This window comes from Rhea pennata, chromosome 2 (genome assembly GCF_028389875.1).
Source record: "Rhea pennata isolate bPtePen1 chromosome 2, bPtePen1.pri, whole genome shotgun sequence".
NCBI lineage: Eukaryota > Metazoa > Chordata > Aves > Rheiformes > Rheidae > Rhea > Rhea pennata.
The window spans coordinates 39,073,776-39,094,348 of record NC_084664.1 but is presented as its reverse complement, the minus strand read 5'-3'; the positions used below and the strand labels follow the sequence as shown (position 1 = coordinate 39,094,348).

Sequence of the window (20,573 nt, the reverse complement as noted above, 5' to 3'; positions counted from 1 at the left end):
ATATTTTCCTTTCTGGTGTTCTCCAGGGGGCTTATGGGGTCTAGAGTTGTTTCTCTGTATTTGGAGGAATGGCCAGAGCTGAAGAGAGGTCCCTGGTCTGGGAGGAGCACTGTTCACCCCCAGTGAATGCTAATTACAACTAACTGTCCAACAGAGTAAGGTAGTTTTTTGTAAAGTGCATTTTAGTGATAGACCCAGTTAATGTGCTGTATGCTTCTCAGGAAGTCAGTGTGGTGTTTAAAAAAATGTGATCTGGCTTTTAAAAGCAGAGAGAAGTAGAAAACAAGAGAGTAGTCATTTAAAAGATACTTTTAAATGTCCATGAGGTGTCAGTGTGCATCTAAGAAAAAGCATGGGTAATCAGCACTTCTCTTGAGGAAAAATCTGGCTGATTACTTTCTAGGGTCTGAAATCATTTAGGGGACGGTTGAGTAGAGACTCAAAACGATTTCTATCTGAATGAGGTGAATGAGAATGAGTCTGAATGAGGCAACTGAAAAGTTGCTTTTTCCTAATGTATGTGTGGGTTTCTAATTTCCTTTAAAGAGGATGCAGAACATTGGTAAAACGCATTGGTGAGTGTCTAGCTTTTGGGTTAGTTTACAAAACAATTTGTGAATTCAGTGCTGTTATCTCTTGATTCTCATACGTTTTGTGAGTAGGCTTGTTGCAATTGCAGAGGATTTTGGGGAGGATTTTGCACAGTTTGGTATGTAGGATAAAAGCAGGTGGAAATATTCTAAACCGTGGTCTTAATTTTTTAACTAAACATTGAAGTGTTCTTAAATGCTTTCATTAAACTCTCTCTATATAAATTTTATAGCAATATCTTCAATTTTTGTAATATTTTTATATAAAAAGGTTGTGCAGTCAAAAGAGAGTAGAAACCAATTGTTTACTAGAGGCTCTGTTTATATGTCTTAATTCTGCAAGTACATGAACAAATACTTTCCCTTTTCATACACACAGGCATGCTGTATGTAATTTGGTTATTTGTGGATTATAAGAAATCTAGGCCTATGGATTTCAGAGGCAAGGTTATAGCAGTTCATTTTCTTAATGATTTATATAACTCATTGCTCATATGTATTATGTATCATTCTATTTTGATGCACTCTTCCTCACTCTGTATTTTAAGTAGTCCTTTATAAAGCATTTTGTCAGCTTTGCGACATGCCAGAATGTGCAAGAAAGTTTTTCTCCAGGTGTCATCTTAATTCAGTAAGAATGATCACAAGTTGCACTTAGAACTTTGCACAATTGTCCATACCAATTTGAAAGTACCTCATGGTGCTTTCCAGTGCGTGGTACGATAAGTACATGAACTAGGTTTTCCCATGTGGATTCTGTATGCAAAATTGTTGTGCATTTTTGCCTGTTCTTACTGCCCTATGCTTTATAAATTTTATTGGTCCTATGCAGGCAGTCTGATTAACATAATCTGTAAAATTGCAGCAAAGTGAAATGAAATCTACGTATATTTCCCCCTTCCCCCCCCCACCTGCCAACTTGTGAGGAGTGATTTATATACTGATGCATTGGAGTAAAAAATCTTGAATTCTTCATATAAGCAAGGTTTTGCATAATTGGAAGTTATTTCGTGAGATGCACTTCAGTTGTCTAAGACTGAAAAAGCTCAGATGTCAAGGCTATTCTGAGGTATTTTAAGGAAGATACAAGGGTTGATGTAGTTCTTACAGCAAGGAAGATGTTGAGAGAAAGGGAGCTCAGCTTATCGGTGAGGTTTTGCAATGCCATGGAGTCGCTTTGTACGGCAGCGAGCAGTTAGAGCGTTCCCACTGCTGCTCTGTGGCAGCTTTCCCCCGACCAGCAGCTACTTCCACTAATTTATTAGCAAAAAGATATAAACCGGGTAGTTGGCTCACGCGTGTGCCTCTGCTGGCACAGGAAGGGGTTGTGACTCTGCAGGGATGACACGGGGAAGCGGGGATGAAGAGTCTCTTCAGTGGCAGCCAGCAGTTAAAGTCGGACTTGGCCGCTTCATGAAACCTCGCTTCTTGCTTGCTTGCCTTTTTTTTTTTTTTTTTTTTTTTTTTAAGTCTTTCTCGGTTGGCAAAGCTTTGATTAGCATTTTTAGTTAATGCCTTGTTTTATTTTGTGGAACTTATTCCAGTATTGGAGCAGTCAGGTTTTTAAGGGAAGTGCTCTTCAGTCCTCTCCTCCAAATAACAGAATTGAAAAAGGGCCAACAAAAGTAACTTTTAAAAATAAATGTCTCTTACATGCTGCTCTTGTAACATGATGTTTAATAGCCCTCCTGGGAGCAGCCTCCCCAGTGGGCATTAAGGGGAACACTCTTAAAAGATTTGGAGCAGCTGGGAAAGGTTCTTGGCTGTTGCCGTGTTTGCCCTTGCTCTGTCTTGGGGAAAACCATCCATTTGGCAGCGGAGAAGGTTCAGATGAGCTCGCTCTCATCCCGTAGTAGCGCGTGTGTGTGAATGTGTGGATTTTATCCAGCTGTCTTCTTGAGACTGTTTCCAGTTGCCAGAAAGGAGCTCCTTCTTGGACGTGAGGAGGATATAAGAGATTCCTAAAACCTTCTAGGAAGTTCAACCTCCCCCAGACAGCAAACCCTGAAGCATGAGGCCGCTATTGACCCATATAGTTATAAAGAGCATTTGCAGAATATGTAGCAACACCAAGGGTTTACATACTGAACGGAGAAAAAATGCATAAAGTGGTGGTATCCGTAGCAACTGGAATTCATTTCTCTTGCTTATAGATAGTATTTTGAGTTTCTGATATGTATGGAAACAAAAAAATTCCACATTTGAAAGTGAGCTGAATTGTGGTTTCTGTGGGCGCAGTCTCTATTCATGAGTGTGTGTATATTAAGTATTACAGTAATAGGAATCTTTTGTGGATCTTAATGTTATACTAGTTAAATATTTATTATTTTGTTTCAACTCTTTGTTTCAACTTTTACAACTTTTCTGCAAGAGGGAATCTGTCTGGAACTGACTTACAGAAAATCCTTCAGAGAAAATTCAATATGTTCAATGCATTCCTCTCCACCTCTTCTCCCTCCCCTGTCAAGCTCCAATCAAAAAACTACCGTCAACAGCTCCCTCTCCTGGGTGGAGCTCAAAGAGGGTCTTTGGATTATAGGAAGATTGTACCTTCACATGACTAATCTGAACAGAAACTTTTAAAGGCAATAACTTTTCTTTTCCTTTTCAGAGCTCCATTTTTTTTTTTCAGTCATTACATATGTCAGCTCCTGCTGAAAGGAAAACTTGATTCCACCTAGCTTTTTGGCTTTGTGCGCATTTTTGGAAAACAAAACTTACCTGTTTTTATTCTTATTTTGATAGCTGAATGGTTCTATTGAAAGCTAGTCCGTTGTCTTCCTTATTTTCTTGAATAGTCAACAGCAATTTGTTACTTGGTAAAAACAGATGACTTGGGAAATGTCTAAGCTTATGTGAGTCATCGCTGACGGTTTTAAATAGTTGAATGTGATGTTTGTTTCCACCCTTCCACAGCTCAAAATGGGATGAATCATTTTCTAGTGTTTCCCAGAGAACAGTCGAAACGGAAGCGGTATGCATTTGAGTCAAGTTCATAAATGTTAGTGGGTGCACTCCCAAGTGCTGCCAGTTTTGGCCGAGCAGGAATTTCATAGGAATTCCAGGCAAACTTATGAAGGCAAACATTTTGTAACCATGGCAGCTTAACCCGAAGGACTCATGCTCTTGGTATCATAAAACTGTAAAAGCCCTCAACTGACTGACTGACACAATTATCTTGACTTTTTTGCCTTGCTACTGTAAATGGTATGAGATAGAAATTCACTAGAATCACTTTATCAAATCTGCAGAATTTCTTGTAAAAAAAAACAGGATTTTGTAAGTGTTTATGAACATATTTTTATAGCTACCTGCTACTGTTCATATCTGCTAAAATGAAAATATCATTTATGAACACGAATCTCTTCCATAGTTTCATATGCTCGTAGTCATATCGATGTATTGTTTGTTTGTTCTTTTCACTTAAATTGGTATACATTACTCAAAACATACTTCAATATAATCCCAACTATACTGAAAAAAAAATATTACTAGTAAATGAATTTTACGTGACTGAGAGAAGGAGGAAAACGGGACATCGGCATTATATTAAAAAATTATATGGGAAAGAACAGCCTTAATGTGACTTGGAGAAGAATGGCTGACTGACTGTTATCCGAAGCTGCTCAGATGTGCTGCTATGACATCTCTTAGAGTAGAGCTTGGGACAGAATTGGATGGTCACTCATCCCAGGCAGCAGAGGAGCTCTCCTTTCTGGATACCTACCTGACTAACATTGGCTTCTTCAGTAGCTCAGCTGGATTGCCACGCAGTTTTACTGGGGAAACGATGAACTTTATACCAAGTTTAGCTACAGTCAAACTTTTATGATTTTTCTATCTCAACACCAGCACTGTCCAGTGCTGAATTTGGGTGACTTGCATTATGCTACCTTTGCTTTGTAGGGGGTTCCAGCCTTCAGGAAGGGTTAACCAGATTTAAGAAAAAAAGCAAGGTGAGGAGAACAGTCCTTGTTCTTCAGCTGACACAGCGAAGTGAGTCTCAGTGGGGGGGGGAGCTGGCTGGCTCTGAAGGCAGAATGTAATGTGCTCCTGACCTTCAGCAGAAAGGAAGCATGAAGGATTAAAAAACAACAACAGAAAAAAAGCACTTGAATCCGGGGAGGGTGAAACTTCTTTTCCCATGTAACAGTAGGAGATCACACACGGTTTCTTTGATTAAGCAGGCTATAGACAAGAGTTGCTGCTTTCTTTGGGAGCTGGGCGACAGGAGCTGGTTTCAGTGCATCAGAGCAAGAAGCTGTTAAGCCCGATAAACTGTGCTTCTTACAGAAAAACGTAAGGAAATTTATTGGTGTTAGGGATGCAGCCTTAGAGAGGCCTGTGATGCGTTATAGCATCTGTCCTTGAAGTCCAGACCCTGTACCTTATTTGCAAGTCCCAAGAATAAATATTGGAGAAAGGGAAGCAGACCTCTTGTAGGGTGAAAATAAGGCAATGGTGTTCTTTTTCATGGTGAGGGTTCTGGAGGTCTTTTTTGGGAGGGTGTTGGGGAGGTATTTGGGATTTTGTCGGGGGGGTGGGTAGGTGGTTTTTGGTATTAAATCCTGAGGTTGGTTCCATTTTCTCCGCTGAAACAAGATTACAGGAACAAATTTTCAAAAAGGAGATGCATTAAAATTAACACTTCCTGTGCACATCTTCACAGCATGACTTGATAGATCAGTGGAAAAGTAGATCAAAGAGATGTACTAATTCTTCCCTGTGTGTGTATGCCCAAAGGGAATTCTCTTGGTTGTTTTACTGGCTGCCCTAATGTGAATTAGTGGGATCATGTCTAAACTAATTTATAAGAGTGTGTGCACATTGGTATGAATGATTCCAAGGCAATGTAATAGATGGCATAAAACTAAGTTTAGGAAATCTGCAGTTGTGTATTAGGTCTAGCCAAGCTACAGCTATTGTTTCTTTTCTTCTCCTTGGGAAGATTTAATAGCATCACTTCCTAAAGCATCAGGCTGTCAATACCAGCTGTGACTGTGGGTTGCTGTGCTCTAATGTCTCTTTCTCTCTCTCTTTTCTCTCTTCCCCCCCTGCTGTTGTGGCATTCCTGTCCAGTATCACCTCCCAGCAACTGGCTGGCTAGTGTTGGCAGAGAGTGGTCGATATGTGAAAGAGCAGACAGGGACTGCTGGGACTGAGCCTCTGGTTTTTTGCTTTATTTGATTCCCTGAACCCCGTGCTTTGAGCTGGTGTGCACTACTGAAATTCTGCCTTTAGTAATTATTCGTGGTAGTATACTGTGGTTATTGTTATAAAATATAATTGATGCAATTGAAACAATTGATAATTGTTTTTGGTGGTGGAAAACAATTGACTATGAACAGGGTCTGCATTAGAAGAAACCAAAGAGGACAGAAGTGTTGTTGGTGGCATTTTGCTTTTGCTCTGCCAGCAAGTGAAAATACTTATAACCAATTTGTGGACTTGCTTTTCATATTAGCAAAGCAGTTTAAAATGGCTGTCATGTAATCAAAAAGCATTTAATAATGGTAGGTTTAACAAGGGCTGAAGTGTTTTGCCTGATTCTCTCTGAAGAATATCTTTTCTGTTCTTCCAACAGAAATCTTCTTTGTCATTTCCCTCTGCTCTAGAACAAAAGGGTTTTTTTTGTTTTTGTTTTTGTTCCATTTTAAAGAAACTCTCCCCAAAGATCCCCAGCTGGCATCTGTTTGCCTGTCTTTGCAGGAGCAGACTTATAACTGTCCATGGTCCATGATGACATGCTAGATACCTGCATCTTTTTTGTGGACTGTTTTCCATGAAACAGCAGCTGGCTTTCCAGTTAATTTTACTGGACTGGCACTTGCCCTGTCTGACTTAGGTGGGCTTCCTACTGTGATTTATACAAGTGCTTCTATTGGTGTTGTTTAGGAAAGTTGTTGAGTGTAATTAATAGCTATTTTCCCTTAAGGTCAGAAGACTGGGAGGTGACTTACATTAGATGCAGCTGAATCAATAGGAGCCACCACCCAACGCACAGGCATTTTTTGCAAAGCACTTGCAGAATCTGAACCAAGACTTGAGGACTCTTACTCTGTTCTGTCTGTCAGCGTAAGAATAGGCTGTTGATTTTGATTACAGCGTTGTGCATTGCAAAAGCACAAAAAGAAAACCTTAACTAATGGAATAAAACTTGGCCTTAATGAAAAGGGAAGAGTGTTTTGGGTGACCTGCTACCTAGAAAATCATGGGGGAAAGGTGCTATTTGCTCAGATTTCCATTTGCTTTTAAGACACACGACTTTTATGCTTGCCTTTCTGATTTTAGGAATGGCTGCTCTCAATTCTTGCTCTCTTCTGCCTCCTTCCTCTCCCCCTCCCCCACCCCCAATAAGAGGCAAGTTACTGTACTCCATATTTTGGATATTAGAGGGGTTTTTTAAGTCTTGACTTGTTTTGTATTATGGTAGCTGTAAAATACTGTAGATCCCCATAGCGACTCTCTGCCAGCGTATTGCTCAGGTGTATAATATATATCAAGCAAAAGGTCTAAAACAGAAAATTACTAGATAGAATTTTAATAATTCTGAGATATTTTATTGCTGTCTGATTAGTTGATCTTTGTGAAGTTTTTAACAATGCTAGGGTTTGGTGGAAAATAAATTTATATAAATTTATTTACAAATAAATTTATATCTCAAACACAAACATGCATTTTTGCATTGGTACATTTTTAAAAATGTTATTTCGGTACAGAATGAATGCTGGATATTTTCCTTTATAGTATTTGTGTCTCAGATTTTGTTGAGGTGCCTATTCAGTTAGTGGATTTTATTAATTGCAAAGTTTTATGTAGTCATATATTTTGTTGGAATTAAAATAGCTCTGCAGATTGTTTCAGTCTGTCTACATACATGAGAGAACAGGAACTAAAAGTCATTTCCTTCTCCTCCACTATGGACTTACAGTATCCATGAGTTCTCTAGGTTGGATAGGTGCAAACAAAACTATTTTGCTTCTCCTTGGAAGCAGAAGAGAAAGTGGAGAGAGCAAAAGTTACAATGGATTTCTCCCTTCCCCCTACCTTCTTTTTTTCTTTCTTTCTTTCTTTCTTTTTTTTTCTCCTCTTGTATTCCAGCTGTGCATATGATCTGGAATAGATGGAGCAGAATTGGGAAGAAAGGTAGTAATTTAAAGTTGCCTTAGACGTTCCCCTTCCTGACTCCACCTCATTCCCTTAGGAGCGGAGAGGAAAGAGCAGGAGGCGTTCACAGGAGTGAGTCACAGGGCTTCTAGAAGTGCTGGAGCTCGTATTCATGGTGATGCTGAGCATCATCCCTGTGTGGGCAATAGACTGTGTATATGTGGGTAAAACTAGTAAATTAAAGATTAAAGATAATCCACAGAAAAATCTGATTATCCTGGGACATGCCTATGCACTTCCAGCTGTAACTATTCTAAGCTATCTTTGTGTTATAAAGGGATCTGGAGCTTGAGTCTGTCTTGCACAGCTGAAAAAGAAGTTAAAACTTTTTCACAAGCCTTGCTCAGTTTTAAATATTTTATTTTTAGTGGAACCTGACTGAATAATTTCCTTCCTTTTCTGGATCCTTGATTATGCAAAATTTTGAATGAAACTATTTGGATTAACTTCAGCCCAGAAAAGACTTTGTAAAAGCTGATTGACAAGAGAGAAATCTTTATTTGGGTAGGATCGTTGATATTGAACAGGCCTCAGTAAGGTTTTCTGTGTCATCAGCAGTCTTGCGACAGCCCTCTGCTCATCAATCCCTAAAGAGAAGGGTAGATAAATGTTACTATTGGTAGCTGCTACAGAGTTGTGTGTTCTTTGTTACAGGCATGGCTGCATCATCCTTGTTTTAACTTCTAAGTTGCATTCTTCCAATGTATTTTCTTCATCTTCACCCATAAAAGTCACTTGGGATTTGATTAACTTAAAGACAGGATATTTTATTTGCAAAAAGCAATTTTTTCAACTCAAAAGCTGATTTTTTTTCAAAAGTACACATTCTCACTTTTGTCTGCTTAAAAAGTCTTTTTACTCTGTGTCTCCTTGTCTTCTTTAGATTTTTGAAGTGTGGAGATCTTGTTTTGCTAACAGCTCAACATGGCATAGGCTCAGCTAGACCAGCCCTTCAACCCCAGTAGAAATGATGTGCCATTGCTAAAGTTAGGTCACTCTTGAGTCATTCTTTCTACTACTCCTTTAATAAGCTTTCATATATGACATACGTAGAATTTATCTGGAAGGGCTTTTGGAGATGACAGATGCTGATGACCAGCTGATCTTCAGTTATTTTAAATGTTACTAAGAAAAGTATACTGAAAAGTATATTTTGAGGTGCAATATTCTTTCTTCATATCTTTTTGAGGCTCCGACATTTAAAAAAAGTTTGGTGAAAGGGGACTTCCGTTAATCTTCCTGAATGTGGATTGCCTTCGTTCTCTGCTACTGTTATCTTTTCTCGCTCATTGAAGGTTATTAGTTCTTAGATATTTTACTGAAAAAAATAGAAGCCTTAGTTTCTTTCTTTCTGTGGAATTGTGAACTTAAGCTTTTGGCTTTCATGATAGCTGTTAAAAAAACTTGTATTTTGGAAGTCAAAGGAGAACTTGGACTTTTTTTTTTGGTCTCTAATCATCTCTTTTATTCAACTTCAATGTAACAATATTTTTTGATTTGAAGGCATTACTTTCAATGGGGGAGAAAGGAGGGAAGATTATTGTTCGTTTTAAACATGCAAAATAACTTGGTCTAATATGCAGAAGTTCAGTAAATTTAGATATTCTCTCCCAGGCGGTATTGTATATTTTAAAAGTATTATAAATAGCAAGCACTAGTGAACTGTAAGCAAAAATTAAATGTTTCTAGAAGTAGATTGTCCTTTGGGTGTGAAAGTAATTAAGTAGCACACTCATAGTATGAGTGGGATTTTTTTTATGTCTGCTTATGTACATGGTTTCGAATGCCATCAAGATCGATTATAATATTGACTTAATTGTGCTGGCTGTCTTTTTAATGCAAGCTGTGACATACTGGCTTTTAACACTTTTTTGTCTATAATAATATCACCGTTCAAAAATGTAACATTATACAACATGAAACATATTAATCTGTTTTTGGAAATAGTTTATATGTTATTTATAGGTAGGATATCTAGAATAGTTATCAGAGTAGATTCAGATATTCTTAAGTTTTCTGAATTCTCACAATTAAATAGGTGTAGTGTTCTATATATTTTAATGGCAAATACACCTATAGGACTTGTAGCTGGATTTTTAAATGTATTTTGATTATGAATTGCAAGGATCAAAAATGAATAATTTTCAGATATGTGAAACTAAACTGGCTGTTATCTAGCAACAAGTCTAGTTATATAATGCTAATTCCAAGGAAAAAGTCTGGAACTGTTGATGTTTGCTTGCAGTATAAACTTACTGACTCTGAAAAAGTGCTTATTTACACTTAACATATGGGCTCAACCAGATTACCATTATCTAACAAACGTGTGTGTGCACACGTGTATGTATGGCATGAAAAACAAGTTTACGCTTTGTAAATCTACTTTGCTTTTTGTAGACTTAAGATGTGATCTTATTTTTTCAAAGTGATTTTTAGTTATGCAAGTGAACTACAGTGTCAGTTCCTTGGGGCATTTCTCACAAATAAAAAGCAAAAATTCTCTAGATTGTGGTTGCTGTGTTCCTTTCAGACGGTAGGATGGTGCAATAGATGAGCCTTGAGGATGTCCTGGTTTCTATTTAAATTAGTTATATTTTTGCAACAGCCAAGAAGCACATGTAGACCTACTTGTATGGATACATGTTTCTTTTCAATATATTGTTGACGTGTCAAAATAATGCAGTGTAGTGAACCACTCATTGCTTTTTCTTAGTTAAGAGCCAAAGTATGAAACTTATAAAAAGATCTGGAACTGTATATGGAGATGAATGAAATATATTTATAAAGATGTGTGTTATTTGCATACTGTAAATAAGAGCTTTTGGGAAAGATGAATGTTACCAAAAGTTTCACAGTGAATCAGAAACTTGTGCTACACCCTGCCAGGCCAGCAGTCCGGAGCTCAGGGAGCCTTAGACTACATAATACAAGGGTTTTTGCAAGTGCAAAATCCTTAGCTGCAGGAAGTGTCAGTAGGTGTTTTTAAATAATTTATTATGTTGCAGTGAAGCTATTGCAGGTGTTATTTTAAAATAGAGGTGATATGGGCTTTTCCTCAGCCCCCCAGAATGGGAATTCAGTACGTCTATTAATATCCAAACTGTTTAATACATACTTTAAACCTGTCTTTCTGTCTGCCTTGATGAATGTGTGAAACTTGAGCGAGAGCGTTTTTTTGAAAAGCTAACAAATTCTTCAACTTGTTCACTGATGAGAAGTTCCACTCCTGTCGGCGGCTAAAGGACGTAAGTAGCCTCCATGCTGCGCAGGATGGGCAGGAAACCCTCCTTCTCTTCGTGTGATGCTGAAGCATTTCCAGCATCTCTGGCAGGATTCATTTACATAATACTCCCACAACCCGGGACCGTTTAAGTAGATTCAAGCTGAAATAGTTATTCAGCAACTTGTAGGACTTTATTATATTCAAATTATACTTGATGTATCTTTTTCAGGCTGAGGGTCTATTTGTGTCTACCAGCTGCAACCAAACCTAGGTTTGGTTGTTAATGACTGGCTTTTAATAGTAAGCTGATCACTTGAAAGCTATATTTTACTTTCATTTCATTTTAGGAAGGCTTCTGTGGGGAGTTCCTTGTCTTCAAGGAGTTAAGCAAGGATTGTTTTGCTGCTCTGGCCAGTGCCATATGAAAGCAGTTAAAATGTTGGAATTGTTTACTGCCTAAATTGTTGTTAGTCAGCAGAGCCAGTACACCAGATTTCTTTGCGGCTTTTAGTGGAAAATATTAAACAGTCGCTCTTTCTTCAGTTATAGAATTTTTACGTTTGAGCTGAATTAGTCACGGAGCTGGCACAAATGCTGCATCTGCAAAGACTGCCCACCAAAAGGCGCCTTTCTTTTTTTTTTTTTTTTTTTTTTTTTTTTTCTTCCCCCCCCCCCTTTTGCGCGCTGGAGGAAGTTGCATTGCGAGCGGTAGCTCAGTTCTCGGGTAAGTGTGGCATGTGAGCATTACTAGGCATTTCATCCTGCGAGCCTGCAGTCTGTGCTCTGGCGGCTCCTGCTCAGTTGGAAAGCTGCTGGGGCTGCAGCTTGTGCTCTGCTCCTACAGACGCCTCCTGACGGATTCAGGCAGTTAGGCTTTTTTTTTTTTTCTTTCTCAAAAAAGAAAAAAAGAAAAGAAAAAGAAAAAAGAAAGAAAAAGGCTTTGCGAGACTTCTGCTGATCACATCATTTAACCTGTCAAGGAAAAATTGATAAGCAGAACCTCTACCTGAAGAGGAGACTCAAGTTGGCACAGTGACAGATCTTTGAATAAAGAAGGTGGCTCAGAGAAGATGCACAGAGCCTAATTTTTTTTGTTATTATTATTTTTTCCCTTCTTTCCCTCCTTCGTCTCCCCCTCAGTCTGAATGAAGACTATCATGGGAACTGTATTCACATGGCGACGAAAAGAAACACTTGAGTGATGAACTGCTTTTGCAGAAGGCGTCTAAGGCCGTAATTGGAGCTTTTGTGCCGCGGTAGCTGGCTCGCTTTGCTGAAGCGTTCTTCCTCAACAGTAATTCCGCCACACGCAGTCCCTGACGGAGAAGCCACAGCTCTTGCCGGGTGAAGGAGAAACGAGCGCTGTGCATCGCTTGTGTCACTGACGGAGCAGAGCCGCCTCCATGCGTGGCGTTTGGGGACCCCGGCTTCCGCAGGCTCTGTTATTCGAGGAGTTCATTGTCCCTGTGCTCTGACTCATCGCATGTAAATGTGCTGCAGCCCCGCTGTGCGTTGCAGATATTCCTCTTGCACGGGAGAGAGCTATCATCCTCTGACCATGTTCTGAATAACTGCTGAAAAGCAGACTTTTTTTTTTTGGGGGGGGGAGGGGGGGTAGGGTGGGGTGGGGGGAAGATGGACCGTCTCTGACGTTGACAACTGAAGCTGCGGAATTACAGGGTGACGAGGACCGGTGTTGCTTGCAGTCAGCAGCAAGGCTGCTGCCACTCTGCGTTTGCCACTGACCTTGCAGGACTGGGGCGGCCCGGGGCGAGGGGAGCGGCACCGTCCCCGCCAGGGCACTCGTCCCCCCGCTTCGGGCCGGTGTCCCGGTGCGGCACCCGCGACAACGGCCGCGCGGCGTGCCTAGCCCCCGGCTGCCCAAGCCGAGCCGCTAGCAAAGGGCAGCTCGCTGGGGAAAGGGCAGCTATTTGAGACGGCGCAGCCTGTTCCAGTTGAATTGGATCTAGGAATATTTTTATCAGCTGCTCCACGGTTTCCCTGCTGTGGTTTTGATGTCGAGTGAAATTTTATTTAGAAAAACGAAAAAAACCTTTATGATTTTTAACCATCGTCTTGAACTTCTTGAGGTTTTAAAATCTGAAAAATGAAATGTAAGGAGGGACTGGAGTATTCTTTTTTTTAAGTGTTAATACACCAGCAGCAGCACTTGCAAGTTTGTGAGTGTCCATGAAACAGGTGACAGTATTTTCTGTATGGTCCGTGTTGCGTTACCTGCAGTGGGGTTCCAAAAATAGTTGCTGGTGTTTTTTTTTGTTTACTTTTTCTTCCTCAAACGGATCGAATGAGTCGTGTCTGTATTGTTGTTTTGGAGGAGGTGGAAGATGATTCTCCCACATTTATTTCCAAATTACCTCAGGAAAATACATCTTTACGTCCCTCGCCCTCTGGAAGTGTGCTGGTAAGGCATGTTGTTTGTTGGCATAATTCCTGTTCATACTGCTGTTGCAAATACTGCTAGTAATTGCCATAAGATTAATGTGAATATGCATGATGTTGAAACTAGAGGAGAGATGGTAAAAACTGCCTATACTGAGTAAGTTGAAGCTTAGTTATAGAATTAATGTGTTTTTTCAGGAGCTCATTCCTTTGCGTGTAACTTTATTTATGGTACAGCAGTAGGAAACCTCAGCTCCTGTGCAGAGGATTTCTAGAGGCCTTGTAAAACTCTGTTTGCAGTAAGTGATTCTCCCCTGCTTCACACTCCATTCCTCAGTGGTGCATTTATGCAGTGCCACTTTAGAAACTGATGTAATCATTATATTGCAACGACTTGTTGGGTTTATTTTGAGAACTGATACAGTAGGTTGTGTACAGAAAGCGACAGTACTTACAAGCTAAAATAAAAAAGAGGAGAGGTCGTAACATAGACCTACCTTAGATCTAGGTTATTGCTTGCTAGACATGGTCAGAACTGTGGGAGCTGTGCCTTTATTTCTTTAAATGATTTTACTTTGTCAAATGACTGACTAAAATCATGCTAGCATATCTCAGCAGCTTTTCTTACTTACCAGGAGATCTTGCTATATTTAGTAATATGTGTGTGTGAGTGTGAATTTGTTACCATACTTCTCTGATGCACTTTGCTTTCTTACTCTGTAACTAAACAGGTGAAAATTTCTAATAACTCTAGTCACTTGCTAATGTGAAAGGGGTTTGTTTACATGTACTTCATAGAATTCATGGTATGTGTTAACATGCTCACTTTATTTTAAGCCCTAATTTTATTACAAGGATTTCTCTTTTCAGCCATTGTAAGCTAGTGTTCTAGCCTTGTTTGTTTGTTTGTTTGTTTGTTTGTTTTTTAATGGTTTGTTGGTTGGGGCAATGAGAATGTTGGTGTGCTTGAAGCTTTTAAAACTTTAAAACTCGCAATTCTTTCAATTCTATTGTTTCTGATTTTTCATTTCACTATCTGGGATGTTCTGTTTTGTCCTTGTTTAGTGTTTGTATATTATGTATCCAGAAGCCATGTATGTATCAACAAAATGGAAACGGAATTATGCTCTAAGATAGATTTTTTTTTTCCCCTTCATTTCAGCCACCTTTGGTTCAAGCTATATTTAATGGAGATCCTGATGAAGTTCGAGCACTAATATTTAAGAAAGAAGATGTTAATTTTCAGGTAAAAACAAGTATCTTTTGTTCTGAATACAAATTCATTTCATTTTAATACAGTTTTCTACTGTACTAATCACTTTAGAACTTTGCTAATTTGAGTATATAGTACAAGACCATGATAACTTCTGTTTTGTTTTTGAGATGTGTAGAACCAAAAACAAAAATTCAATTTGGTATATATATATTCTAAAACTTTAAAAGCGTTCTTCAGAATCTATCTGACTAATGCCAGCTGAAGCATATAGGAGTCCTGCCATTGACAGCAAGTTTATTTTTACAGGGTCCTACTCAAGCTCTGTAAGACAAGTTTTGTTTGATAAGGCTGTGGATTTTTTTTCTCTGGCTTTTGCAATAGTCTTCTGTGCTTTTAAGCAAGATGGTATGATGAATTGTATGACATCAAATGACTTAATTTTTCTAGTAAGTCATGAGACCATTTGTGCTGAGTCTCTTTCCTGTCCCTTCATATGCCCACTCTGGGCATGTTTTAGGTATTTTTATTTTTGAAACTTGATTAGTATGTATCACTATTTATATTTCTCCATGTGCAAGTCAGCTTTAGTGTTCATAAGTGCAGTGCCTGTAGACAAAGCAAGGTTAGTATTTTCCTACCTTTTTGGTTATTTACTACAAAAGCCTGTGCTAGATTTCAGTACATAAACAAAGGTGATTTTCTTTTTTTTTGCTCTACCTCCACATTCGTCAAACATTGAGTCCATAAATACAAATAGACAGATGTGCTTAAATAGGAAAGCATGTTACTATTGATGTCTTTTAAAGAGGGCTACTTTAGACTACTAGGTAGTTACAGTGAAGAAAATATCAGACTATTCCAAGTCTGTTTTTTACAAGTTTATACATCTTGATTGTTTTTTTCATTCCTTTCTGGGGATACATCTCCCTTTATACAATGTGTTTATATCTTAGCAGCATCTAAAGTATATTTAGAATGCAGCAAGTACACTATATTCTTCATGTCCACCTTCTCCAGCATAGGCAGACGCTTATCACATGTGACAGCTCCTTCCTATCATGGTGATCCTAGAAAGTTGATTGGTATGAGTCCTACAGTATTTAATATTTTATTTACATCTGTCCCTTAAAACACCATTTCCCAGGAATGACTGAGCACACAGATTCTCCATTGTTCAATAGAAATGAAGAAAGCTAACTAGAAAACTGCCTAGTAGGATTTTCTCTGTGTGTGCGCGTGTTCTTTCCTGGGTTTTACATATGTTTATGTACTTGGCTGTAGATAAGATATTCCCACAGGGTCTAGATCCAAAATATTCTGCTTAGTTATGTGCTGTAAATTGGTGTGGATAGCAGGAGAGGGAAAAGTGAAGAAAATGAAGTGGCTATGTGTATTTCCTAATAAAGAGAAGGACCATGATAAACAGTTCAGCACTGTTCTGACTGTTGTTGATTATGTTAGAACGAATGTATATGCTGGATTTTTTTTTTCCACTTAGCTGTCCAAATACGTCAGTATGCTTGCTTGAATTCCAGACTCGTTCTCTCCAGTGCCACTCCAGGAATGTTTTCTCCTCTCAATAGCAACTAATTATTTTGCAGTTTGCATTTTAACAGTTAAAAGATTCTTTCCTTCCTCTAAGCAGTGGGTCGCGTTATGTAACTGGAGACTGAGCAGAGTTCTGCAAATTAAATTTTGCTTAGAAATGAGCTGGATATAGGACTGTTCTAGGTCTTTGTTGTGACAATGACATTGATCTAGGAAAAGTGTTGGTGTCGTGATGAAATGAGAAGGTTTTTCTTACCATCTAGCTTAGTATCTTTTTACTTTTGGGAGTATTTATCAAGGTAATCTCTATTAATCATCGTTGGCTTAATACTGTGTTAAAACTACCTGAGTTGGGTTGATGTATTTGACCTTTTAAAGCTACCCTGTGGCAACTGTTTGCTATCATGGTAATATCTACAGATTATACCTGGGCTGGGCTCTAGTTAAATGATTTATTCATAAAACAGATGATGTTTTGTACCATAGTGTTAAATTTGGAAGGATTCTGAGGTTGCTGGTTGTTTTGTTTTTTTCCCCACCCCTCTCTCCTTCCCCCCCCCCCAATAGCATGAGGAGTTGTGTGTAAAACTAAGATGTTGTACTGATGGCGCATTCAATTTTTTCAGGGAGAGGATTGTTCAAGTCTCACTTTAGCAACCTTCTTGAGTCACAGTCTAGACCTATAAAGTATGTATTATATTGTATTGACTCTTGCAGTTATGTCTTAAGAATATTCAATTTCCTCTTTATTTTTAGCTGTTTAAGCTGTGATTTGGAAAGTATTGACCTCTCTTTAAGTTGCAAGTGTTGGCTTTTGAAGACAAAACTGATTTATAGAAACTTAGATCATATGTACTTTTTGGAAGGTGAACTCTCTCAGCCTCCAATTAATAAAAAAGTATGTGTGGAGGGGTATCCTTCTCCCTCCCTTTGCCTGAGAAAGCTTGAGAAACTATAGCAGCCTGCTCCATTAATCAGCTTGAATCATGCACATCACATATGTCAAGCCTGATGTAGCTTCTGTTATCCACGTTGCTCTTGCTACACTGTGTGTATGTGTGTGTGCGCATGCGTATATTTTTTTTGGGTACCATACTGAGCTTTTGAGACTTGCAAATAAGAAAAATGTTTTGTGTGGTAACTGACACAATTAATTTCTTTTTTTATTAGTTAAGGGTGTGCCCAATATTTCCTGCTGTTTCAAGAAATAGAAATAGAAAATGTTTCAGTTAAAATCCTATGATAAGCTTTTTAAACTAAGTTAATTTTCGTTAGCTAAATTGATTTCAGCATTGCTTTTTTCAGCCTTGTAGCTGTCACTACTGTAAACTTGTGCAACTTCTGTTTGTAACCAAAACTTTTATGATGTATAAATCGGTTTCATAGATAATGAAAACTGAATATTTAATTTATTTGCTAAGAATATAATCTGGAGGAGGAAATACCAGCTTACTGTCAGAAATAATACAAAGGTATATCTGACTATTGACAAGACTTTCAAAATTGGAATAATTTTTTAATCCCCCAGACCTATTAGGCTTTTTCTATGAAAAGTGGTATTTCTGGCAACTCTATAGGTAATTTTTATAACCTGATTGTACCTGATCTAAGCCAAGGGAATCCTCTCTGGAACCAGTGTCAATATGCCCCTTGATCTTTCAAAGTCATGCTAAAAGCAAGCAAGCTGTCCTGTTGGGAGGCCTGAAGTCACACAAATCTCTCCCAAGTTTCTAAAGGGCTCACTGTTCCTAATTAAAATAGTGGTTGATGCATGTATGAAACACCTGTATTTTGTTGCTCACTGTGCTTTTGAGAGACTATGCAGTACATTCTAAAGCTGTTTTCTGTGTGAATTTGTATTTTTCTTACAACACAAAATGTAAGATTGGAAAATGAAATTCCATATACTGTACTGAGGACTGCAGCAATCAAGTTATCCTTCAGCTTTCTCTTCTGGACTATTGGCTATCTTGAGCAGACTCTACTATTTAAATTAGTGGCCCTTTACTGTATCTATAGTAACCAAAGTAACAACCACAAGAAAGCTCTCCTGTGCTATTATTTGGGGAGGAGGGGCAAAACCCCCACAAACATCCCCCCCCCCCCAAAAAAAATACAGTTTCTTCTTCCCTCCCTTTTCCCCTCCCTTTTCTGCTTCCTCCCCTCTTTCCCCTGCCTGTATTAGCTAGTAATAGCCTTGACCATAAAGTTTTTGTTCCCGGGACTGGCAAGGAGTATGATTTAGGAATGCCAGTATGGTAGGTACAAATAAGACAGCTAAATCCGTGTATTTGACTTTATTCTGAGCAGTGGGGTTGCTGAGTGGATGACTGTTACAGTAGAGATGTGGGCACTATTCCCAGCCTTGCCAGGTAGGGTTTGCATAACTTCTCGAGTTATTTGCATATTAGGAAAATAATAGCATAGCAGTTCCTCCTAGGATAAGAGATGAGGTCTTATTTGATTTTCTGATAATTTTTTAAAAATTATTTTAGTCTGTATTTTATTGCATATATTGAAAGAGGAAGAAAACTGGTTTATTGGTCTGGTGTGAGCCTAGGACTTCTCATACTGCACTGGATACCAGGAGACTCTTAAAGACTATTAAGCCTCTCCAATATGCTAGTAATTCAGAAATTAATGATGGAAGTTAAAGCGCAGTTCAAAAACAAAAATTCTCTAATGTGATACTCGTATTGGTCAGTAATGTCCTAGAAGAGGTTAAATAGAAAAACAGGTAATATGTTTCATGCTTTGGACACCTGTGCTGTGGACTGGACTCTGGGATAACTGTTTCTTCTCCTGCTTGTGGAAATTCCTGAGAGCGAGCAGTGCAGTGTAGAACAGGAAAGCCTGAATTTGTTGGCTGAAATACAGAACGTTCTAAAGAACTTAGTAGAATCCAACATCTGATCATGCAAATAAATCCTGTACCTATCTTGTATATTAAAAAGTTTATATTTTAGTTATATGGAAAATTAAATTAAATTACTTTGCATTGTATAATTCAGTAGTCATCTTGAAGTATCTTTCAATGGGGGGGGGGGAACCCTTTACATAAGTATGTATTGTGGCCTTGCTTACAAACAAACAAAAAACCATAATATGTAATGTGGTAAAAATAGTCATTAGGGATTTTTACCTTTTATGTTCATTATCTCTTTGTAGCCAACTGTTTTATCAAAAGTACATGAATAATATGTGAATTTTTTACATTTTTATTAAAAATATGCATGCATACAACTGCATATGTAAATTCAGTATAGCTTGACATATCTATGCCTCTAAAAACCTCTTTAAAAATTGCAGCTCCTGAAATATTTGAGTTTCGTGATCAGTATCTTTTGTAATTTAAAAGTAATGTTAGTATAAGCATTTGTCAGCTGGGACAACCTGAAGTGTCTCACAGCAGGTTGAATAGGTGGTGCTTTTCAAATAGTGGCAGTCAAGCTGCAATGCCATGTTTCTGTGGGGGCTGTTTGAGGCGGGGGAAGGGTTTTTGTTTTTATCAGGGAGTGGAAATAGTTTTGAGAACAACAGGGAAAAACTTTGACAGTATTGTAAGGACATTCCTGTGGGCCAGGTAAAAGCCAGGAAGATGGGCATGTACGGAAAGTCCCAGCTCAGGAGTCCTGTACGAGTTAATCAGAAAAAGGTCTTGTGATGTTTCTTCAAGTCTTGAGTTTTGGTCTATGTGGAGCACACTTGGAATTAAATCATTTTCCAGACAAATTCATCTATAACTCTTGTTGTTAGATGAAGCTACTGACAGTCAGCAAAAAGTTAACATGCAGTTTTTGTATCTAAACAACTGCGAATAAATTGTAAAAAGTTAGTGTAATGAAGCAAAAGCTAAGCAGGTGGCATCTAGAAGCATTTGTGGTTTTTAACTCTTCAAGGCGTATTTTTTGAAGAGGTGAGAGAATATATGTTTACTAATTAGTTCATGTTAGCAAATAAAATTTTTCTTGCCTCAGGGATGTGTCAGGCCTAGTGTTGGAAACTTGTCAGGTTCATCCAGGCAATGTTGTCTATTTGCATGGCAGACTTTCTTGCCGGCAGCTGCAGTTGGCAACAAAAACTTGCACTAATGTATCTGGTTTCTGAGACACCATCTTCCTCCCTGGCAGGCTAGCCTGTGCAGAAAGTTCCCTCACTTCTCCCTTGCTGACTTGGAGGTGAGGGAGGAATACAGAAAGCATCCAGAAAAAAAGTGAACTATTATCCTGAAGAGCACTTATTCTCTGTTTTTGAGTTCCTATGTTCTTAGCTCAGAGTATGAACTTTTCTTTCCTAGTGGTAGTCATTGCTAGAGAGTTTAAATCTGGCATATTTTTTCCTCTTTTTTTAAAAACAGTAATCACATTCTTTTCCTGTGGGTTGCTTGTTAATTTCTTTTCAATTGCAGATGAAATTTTAACGAAGAAAT

At 38.5% G+C, this 20,573-nt stretch overlaps 1 protein-coding gene across 2 annotated transcripts in view; it reads left to right on the top strand.

Annotated features, from left to right (window-relative positions):
- The window catches only part of ANKRD28 (ankyrin repeat domain 28), a 126,553-nt gene that overhangs the window by 30,102 nt on the left and 75,878 nt on the right, over nucleotides 1–20,573 (top strand). Inside the window, exons 1-2 of one of the 2 annotated variants that reach the window (XM_062569273.1) lie at nucleotides 12,783–13,402; nucleotides 14,543–14,626. In XM_062569273.1, the coding sequence (XP_062425257.1) occupies nucleotides 13,286–13,402; nucleotides 14,543–14,626 (201 nt within the window). In that variant the 5' untranslated portion in view covers nucleotides 12,783–13,285. Of the gene's footprint in view, nucleotides 1–12,782; nucleotides 13,403–14,542; nucleotides 14,627–20,573 lie in introns of those variants that run through there. The other variant, XM_062569274.1, reaches the window with a different exon arrangement.